At 34.2% G+C, this 9,377-nt stretch overlaps 1 protein-coding gene across 2 annotated transcripts in view; it reads right to left on the bottom strand.

Annotated features, from left to right (window-relative positions):
• LOC106872030 (uncharacterized) overlaps window positions 1-9,377 on the bottom strand; it is a 19,875-nt gene that overhangs the window by 3,896 nt on the left and 6,602 nt on the right. Inside the window, exons 4-5 of one of the 2 annotated variants that reach the window (XM_052966210.1) lie at window positions 2,508-3,875; window positions 68-1,618 (exon numbers count right to left, since the gene is read on the bottom strand). In XM_052966210.1, the coding sequence (XP_052822170.1) occupies window positions 68-1,618; window positions 2,508-3,875 (2,919 nt within the window). The remainder of the gene's footprint in view (window positions 1-67; window positions 1,619-2,507; window positions 3,876-9,377) is intronic. The other variant, XM_014918869.2, reaches the window with a different exon arrangement.

The following is a 9,377-nucleotide window of genomic DNA, read 5'->3' as shown; positions in this document are numbered from 1 at the left end:
TTTCACATTTTCACACTTTCACACTCACACTTGTACACATTGATAAAATCGAAAACTTTCCACTAACCTTTACGATTTTTGTGTTGTTTTCGTCCAAAATTCGACTATATATAGCTATGCTTGTTACCACTTCTCGGCTTTCATCAAACTGGAAGGAGTCACTTTCAAACTCAACTTCAATATTCTTGAAAGAATCAAGAGTCATAATATTTCTGGAATTAAACTCTTTACACAAACCACCTTTGCCTCCACATTTGTCCGAATATTCCCTTTGCAGGGCAAATAATATCGCATCAGTTGCACGTATGACATCTGTAGTTATAGGAGATATTGTCTGATCTGCAGGAATTCCCTTACCTAAACAGGTTTTTCGTAACTGGCTGTTGCTCTTGATTTGGCAAGACAAACGCTTTTGTCGCTGTCGAGAGAACCAAACATTGTCTGTTCCTCTCAGTGACGAGTTATAATATTTCTCGAATTCTGTATATACCTGAGTCGCACGATCGATAGTGAATGCACCAGCCGGAATTGATGTATTCAATGGATGCCTTTCCCAACCATCAGGTGATTGGTCAAAAAACCATATTACTGACAAGTTGCTTTTCTTAATCAACGAGTTCAATTTGGTGAAGTGATCTTCAGAAATAAAAGCAATGATTAACTTTGTGGTGTTGTCGGTAGCAAGAAGCTTAAGAGCATATAGGAAAGGATCATCTGATTTAGTTTCGTTGTTAGGGTTTAGGTCATCATAACTTACTCCGAGAATGTCATTTAGCCAGATAATATGTAAAATACATATTTTGGTACTCCTGGTCATATCACTGAATAACTGAATTAGTTTATGGTTCTCTGGTGTGTCAGAGGCAACGACGAAAACATGATTCCAGCGATATGCATTTATGAGACTAATCATAGCGGAAAATCGAGCATTTGCAGAGAGTGTCAACGACAAAGTGGTTTCGTGCAAATCTGAATCTCGTTGTGCTCTACGTGTACCCCCATTTTTGTCTATTGCCAAAACAGGCTTTTTAAAATCTGCAACTGAATCCAACAAAATATCAAGGACATCCGAAGATCCAACTGCCATATAAGCTGGAGTTAATTTAGGGCTTGCTCCCCAGCTTGAATAATAATCCTCATTTTTCTCGATTTTTTTAGACTTTTCTTTATTATTTTGTCGAAGAGAATATGCACAAGATTCAAAATTCCCTAAAATGGTTAAGGCTTTTTGTTTAGAAGAACATGTGTCCAGGATTAAAAGGCCAGGCTTAACATCTTTCAAAAGCGAATTGTGTCGTTGTTTTGCTGTTTTGACAGCATAAATCACAGCATCTATCAATTGATCAACATCACTGTCGATGGTGACATCCCCACATTCAAATATTGTTTGTCCTGCCTTCCGTACAGGCATCATTGCCGTTATTAAAATATCACCAGGCATGTAAATGAAGTCGTTATTAATATCTATTGTTTTACCGGGAGAGGTATCACATTGGTAACACTGAGGGCACCATCCATTGCATTCTGAAACTGGAGCTTTAACATCTTGTAAAGCATTATAGCCTCGCACTGATTTCTTGAACAGAGATATATTTCTGTTTATAGTGTATTGGCCAATCTAGGAAAAAATGGAGAAAATGCATGACAAATGATATAGTTTATAATTCTGTTAAAATATAAGTACATATAATCTATACAAAGGCAGTCCAACATTATTAATATTTAACCATTCGGATTTTTTCTTTTGTTAGCGTACACAACTGTGATTTAAGCCAGGGCACTTTTATACTTAACTTTTCACGAATTGAGCATACTGAACACTGTAATAATGATTTCAAATTTTGGCACAAGGCCAGCAAGTTTGGAGGAGAAGGTAAGTTGATTACATCCACCCCAGTGCTAGGAGTTTAACTGGCAAAGCACTAGGCTACATGCCCTGAAATATTTACTTTCGTCCTTCTACATTCTATGTTCAATTTTCTCTCATGTCAACCATGCCTATAAAGTCTACTCTGCCTTTTCTACCTCTTATACTGATACGAAGAGTATTAGGCATGTTCCAAAGTTTAATCCTATGATTCTACTTACTCCATGCAGATATGAAACCTGCTAGGATTATATAGTTATATGGATGGAATGTTTATTCAATTAAAAATCTGAATTCACCGAAAGTAACTTGCATTTGGGTAGATGAGGTTACACAGGGGCTGATAATACAAGTGGGTCTAAAGGTTATGTGCCCTTAAACTGTAAACATAGAAGTAAACTGTATGCACACGTGTAAACTTATAAGCTCCAACTATGACATTAGAAGTTTATGAAAATCTTTCGCACAATTTACAACAGAAAAATAAAGTCAAATTCTATAATTCCTTACTTGACAACTTAAAAATATCTCCAAGAAATATAAATATTAGTTGTGATTTTATATGGATCACTGAAATGTGAGCTATTACGAAAACATTATTTTCTTTCTGAATTTTACTAAAAGATATTTCGACACTTACCTGGATCCATTCAAATTCGTCTCCTATTCTTCGAAGGTTTTTCATGGCAAAGTTGGCTTCCAGAGCTCCACTCTCCTCAAAGTGTGTTTTTTCACCGAATAAGAAAACAGGCGATGTTTTCAGGAAATGTCGGAAGTTTGACATTACATTTGGCCATTCAAGAAATTCGTTACAAAGTCCTTTCTTTCCGGAACATAATTTAGAACTGACTTGATCTAAAGCAGTGGCAGTAACCTCTAGTACAGCTGTCAAATAACTAAAAAATACCGATTTTTGCGACTTCTTCACAATTTTGCCCGCAGGACAATAGATTTTCCCAGAAGGACTTAAATGACACATTTCAAGTTGACTTTCTAGCTCAGAAACATTCAAAGAGGTGACATTTCTGGAAATTTCATATGATTTTGGGTTATTAACTTCAACGAAAATAGAACTTTGGAAAAGATTAGATCCTAAATTCGAAATCGCTTTTGAATTCCATGGGAAGAAAACAAAATTGAATACATGAGAAGAACCATAATGTTTTGAAATTGAATGCAAAAACTCAGAAGTATCAGATAAATCAGTTAGAAGAACCAGTGCCGAAGAATCTTGCTCAGAGAAAAGATTATTTTGATTAAGCAATTGAGCTCTTCTTAAATCTTCAATTAATATAACATTTCGAATGCATATGTTTTTCATTTTGGCTTGTTTGGTAAGGTCCTTATGAATTGCTTTCATGATTGGATTTTCTGATAGTAATATAGTTAAATAAGACCAGCGAAGTGATTCCAAGACATCCAAAATTACAGATACGTACTTTTGAACATTTAAGTTGTCAAAGAAGCATCCAATTTTTGTGATGTGAATGCTGGGTGGAAGAGAATTTCTTTTTGGGTGTTCTTGGTAAGTCTCTTTGCTCAGATTGGGGACATGAATAGTGGATAACAGGTTACCAGAAGTTACTGCTCGCTTGATGCCATTTTTGTCAATAAAACTGTAACACATGTTTTTGGAGTCACTTTGAGAGTGACAGGAGTCTATGACAATACCCCCTAGCTTGCTACCGGTCACAGTCGAAGGCTTTTCTTTTATCTGGCGAAGTGATTTCAAAAAATAATCAACAAGCAACTCGTTTTCATGGTTAGTTTCATCACATATTAGGGACTTTTGAACAGGAAGTACTAATGCAACATAAAAGTCTCCTTCTTCGAATTTGCTAACCGATAATTCAGTCCTGTTATGCGAACATTGGATGCAAGCTGGACAATAACTTGGACAATGCGAACCATGTAATTTCTCTGAAATTAAGCGCCATCTTGTTTTATCCAACGGGTAGAATGATCCGTTAATTTGACCGACCTGAGTTACAAATGAGAAAATAAAAGGCTGATGATAAATAGTGATGTTTTCCTATGAATTAATGTCAAAATCTAATATTTATAAAAGAAAATGAAAGCAAAAATACAATAACTTTTAAAGTGACATTTTTCATCTCTTTAAAATCAATCACATCTGGTTATAAACAAATATTTCGATACTAAAGAAAATGAACGAAAAGATGTTTATATATATTCCTAATTTTATCATTATTGATTCAGTTGTTGAGCCATAGTTCAAACACAATGAAATAAACCTATGAACAAAATCAAACTAGCTATGGCTATACGCTTGCTTTTTTCTCTTTCATTGTGTTTCTAAAACTAGAGTATTCAATGGGAGCTCTTTTTTCTAATCTATAATTCCGATGAAAGAAGTCAGTTATTATGATGCGAAGTCCTCTAAGTTTTTAAGTGCGAATAGCACAAGAAATATATTCGCACCAAACAATAATACAGATAAAAAAAGTAAAACACACACACATACCCACACAGAGTATAATTCGAGTAAAAACCTCGTAACAGGCATTTAAGAGCTTTTGCGCGCTTATTTGGCTACCACATGTTATTCTACAGTAGGATAAATTCCAGGGCTAGATACATGCGGAACTCCTCTATGCATAAGATTAATACAAAAATAATACAACAGGAGAATGGAAGACACCAGGCTTTTATAGTAGATCAGAAGATTTGTTTCTGCGCCGTACACTAGCATTAAGTTGCTGAGTTTATATTCAAATACCATTATGCAAGATAATTCTTATAATTGAATATTTTTCAGCAACAACAGTGTGTAAGCCCTTCATCGGGTGGAATATCATCAAACACTGTCGGATTTTTTCTGAATTCTCTTGGTATAAAATGTACATTACTGTCCACCAATAAAATTATTAAATTCCGGGTGTTTAATCGTATTCCACCCGATGAAGCGGTTACACGCAGCTCTTACTGAAAAACATTCAACTATATAGCAATTATAAAGTATAATTTTGTATAATGGTATATGAATATGGGTCTGCGGTGCAGAAACAAATCTTCTGATCTACTATTAAAGCTTGGTGTCTTCCATCCTCGCGTTATATCATTCTTATACATACACACACACACACACACACACACACACACACACACATACATACATACATACATACATACATACATACATACATAAATACATACATATATACATACATACATATATGCACACATGTGTACATATATACATATATGCATCGATACGTACACACACACATACACACACACGCGCATATATATGTATATGTCTATAACAATACCCATGCACGTTTTCACATATATGTACACAAATATATATATGCCAACATATATAAGAAGGCATATACCTCTATTCAGATATAAATTATCGAATAAATGAGCTACCTTGTGTATGTATGTTTGTAGGTGCGTATGTGCATTGATACATGCATTCATATACACACGTGTGTATGTTTATTCATAATCCAGCGTACCTATGTATGTACGTGTGCGTGCGTGTGTGTAAGTTCGTGTGTGTGCATGAGTGTGAGCATGATGTGTGAGTGTGTGTGTATTGTGGGATACTGATGCATTTACAATTGCTTACACACACACACAAACATGCAATTTTTAAAATTATATACATAGGTAATACATCGGAATATGATTCAAAGAGGACTTTCTATGTGATTGCAGCATTTTCTAGGAGTCACTTATTTCTGGTAGCCATATATTTCAAATCAATACCCACTATTTTAAATAGGGAAGGATATTTTGGGTTTTGTAGTCCTAAAAGACAGGCTGAACTTTGATAAATTAGAAATGAAAGTTTCTTGAATCGTTACTTTGAGTTTCATGTTTCCGATTGCCGATTATTCAAACGATTGAACGAAGAAAGCAGCGCGATAATATACAAACAAAGATATTTGCAATACATTGAAATACAATTAGTCGTTGCAATTTGATTGATAGTCAAAACAGTGTTAGAAAATTGCCACATAATCATCTATCTAACTGTTATAAACAAAGTCTGTGATATATTCGCCAATTCACATGCAGCAACACGTGGTTTTATTATTTTTTCTTGTCTACTGTATCATATAAGTAAAACACACAAAAGCAAGGTGGTTACTATTAATGCAGTTTTAGTGTGGAATAATAACTGAATGATAATTTTGAATATTTATCCAATATTTTTTGGGGAAATTAAACTTTTTTTCAGCCAGTTAATACTTGGAAATTCATCGGTAAATATCGATAGGAGACATATTAAACAAAGATTTAAAAGAATTAAAAACTTCGGAATACATGCATATTTCTTCGGAAGAAACGAAACATTTGAGCGAAACTTATAACTTCTCATACTACAGGCACCTCTCCAATAATATTACAATATCTACAAGAAAACCAACTCTAATCCTTACCCTGATATTAATTTAGAAGTGCAAAATGAATAGCTTCCAACCTAAAAATATACAGCAAAGTAGAATCTTCTGCGCAACGTGAGCTATATATTACTTATAAGGATGATAGAAATAATATTTTTCCAAACTGTAATATAGATTAATAAACCCGGAAAAAAGTTAGATAAGTAAGTTTAGTTTAAATATTTTAGATTCCATAATTTGCAGTATTTAACAAGTATTTTCATTTTCATTATGGAATAATAGCTTACCAGTTATGAAGTGGTTCATGAGCATAGATAATAAACCCCTTGGTAAATTTATACAGTTCAATATAGTAGAATTTTATCCCTCTATACTTATTTCCCTTCTTGTAAAAGCCTCAGAATTCAATTGAGGTTTTATTCCAGTTTGTGATTCAAACACTAATATTATTAGTATATATAAGGTGGTGAGCTGGCAGAATCGTTAGCACGCCGGGCATAAAGCCTAGCAGCGTTTCGTCCGTCTTTACGCTTTGAGTTCACTTCCCGCCGAGGTCGACTTTGCTTTTCATCCTATCGGGGTCAATAAAATAAGTATAATCGTTATAATCGACTTACACCTCTCCCGAAATTCCTGACCTTGTGCCAATATTTGAAATCAATATTATCATTATTATGTATGTTACGAAGTCTTTGATATTTCACGGAAATTGTTTTGTGTTAAATGTAATGACCAGGAATCGAATGTTATAGTTATGGAAATGGACTATGTGGCTATGTCGGTCACTCACTTGATAGGATTGCGCGTCTTAGACTTACTTGGAAAGATATTTTGCGGAATAGAATGCAATCTTTGGTGTTATGACGGTTTATTCCTTTTGCGAAGCATGAATGGCAACACAATGGTTACATTTAGAAAGGAGTTCATCAATATGTTCAACGCGCAGAGAATTAAAGATCACTGTAGATAGGAATCTAATTCTAGATATGGATGCTGTTAAACATTGCTTCTATAGCAAACTAAATGTGAAATTGCAATATGTTCATATAAATTTCAGTTATTCCGCAATAATGCTTAGAAACTCAGTTAATAATATTGGTAAATGAATATTCAGCTTATGCTTTGATGAAGAATCTTTTAACTATATAGCACATGATACAGTGATGCATTAAAAGACAATGGCACAAAGATAGAATACATTATATGCAGAAAAGCACTAATATTAAAGAACAAATGAATCAAAATATTCTATGGTATACATCTTCATATAGCATAAATGTTTGTCCCAGTGTTGTCACGATTTTCCTAAACCTTATAAATAAGCATTTAGTTGTTTACCATAAACATTAAAATATCTTTGATAGAAATAGTGGTAAGGTAACGGGAGGGACAACTTAACCGAATTCTGAAGAAAATTTATCAGTAAGAACACGAAAAATTCTTCCTCTGTATAACTGCAACGGCTTCGCTCAACGGATTAGCTTATTGAAATAAGTTCTCTTGCAAATAACAGTGAAACAGAAAGCTATATCGGCCTTAAGAAAAATTCCTTTAAATAAGAAATCTCAAAACATATTTACGTATTCAGACACTCAGAAAGACCATCTTATTGCACAAATATATCAGGAGTCTATTGAATGATATTATGAATTATAAAATCGATGGACCCATTAGAGAACGAACGTCCTTCTAAATTAATTACCCAAGATATGATATTGGGTTACTAATGTCTCTAGGAGAAATATAGCATTCTACTACTACTTTGGCAATTGTGAACAATAGATTGGAATGTGCGAAGTCTTTCAAACACTTCCAACGATACCCGTGGTGAAAATTTCCAAATACCAACTTGTTAGAATTGGTTGTTTCCTACATAATGAGTTTGCCATACACTGAAAGATTATCACATACTGAAAAATCCTTCAGTTATTCACCAACACGAAAACAACGTCACCGATAACCAGCTTCTGTTCTTTAAGAGTTTTACATTTATGATATTAAAAATTTGAAAATATTGCATATTTTTGTACGTTCCTCTGTATGACAATTGAAAAGTCGATTGTACGACTCATTTTCTAACGTGTTTTTCTACCTATCCATTCTCAACTATTGATCATATTTCGATGTGTTTATGAATATTTTTGCTTACATATTTTTACTCTACTTTGCTTCTTGAATTGTTTGAAATATGAAACCAAAAATAATGATTTAAGAAACTTCAGCTTCAGAGACACACTAAACTCAACTTTCTGTATTGGCTACTCTTATCTTCGTTTGAAAGCGCAAACATTCAGAAATCCATATGTGTGTCTGTGTGTGAAATTGTACGTGCGCATGTCCATGCATATGATGTGTATGTAAGTGGGTATTATGTGCGTGTGTCTATCTGTTTATCCGTCTATGTGTGTCTGTAGGTGTATCCTTGTATAAGGATATGTTTTGGGCAGATACACTCAGTGTGAGCAAATCTTTACTAAAAAAGGAACAGGAAAGGATAATATTCTCCCACGTCAGCTGTTGAATAATTTCACCGTACGTCATGGTGGAGAATATTATTGATTTCTTATATTTGCACGGAATCACATTGATCCCGGTAGGATGAAAGGCCAAGATGTTTTCAGTAGGAAGTGAGTTAAAAACCTAAAGTGATGCAGTTAAATACCCTTTGGTATTGTTGCCGTCATCCTCATTGATTTTACCATCTGCACTGCTATTAATGCTTTTAAGTTTTATCTTTATGATTCCTAGAGCAACTTGAACTTCGATGCACGTGTTTTCATAAGACAACACTTTTCGATACGTTCACTACAAGAAGAAAGTAATTTTGCGAAGCTATTCAGTAAGTAATTTGGGGAAGTGTCTTCACGTCTTTTGCCATAGCTTCGGTTTAAGCCATGCATTGAGAATAGAATTTGGCGGATGGAAACTTTACAGAATTCTTTGATAGATCGCTGACCACTACATTTATATTTTTTTCTCCTTGTTTCTTTCTGTGTTCCTTTCAGTTGAAGAGCGTAGGCTCGAAACGTCAAAGACTTTCTCTATTCCCGAACGTTAAGCTAATACATCCATTTGTTGTTTACACCACCTGTCTTCGTCTGTTGTTTTTTTTCGTAAATTCTCCCATATAT

This window comes from Octopus bimaculoides, chromosome 3 (genome assembly GCF_001194135.2).
Source record: "Octopus bimaculoides isolate UCB-OBI-ISO-001 chromosome 3, ASM119413v2, whole genome shotgun sequence".
Lineage (NCBI taxonomy): Eukaryota > Metazoa > Mollusca > Cephalopoda > Octopoda > Octopodidae > Octopus > Octopus bimaculoides.
The sequence above is the reverse complement of the archived record's forward strand: the minus strand, read 5'-3'. Positions and strand labels throughout refer to the sequence as shown.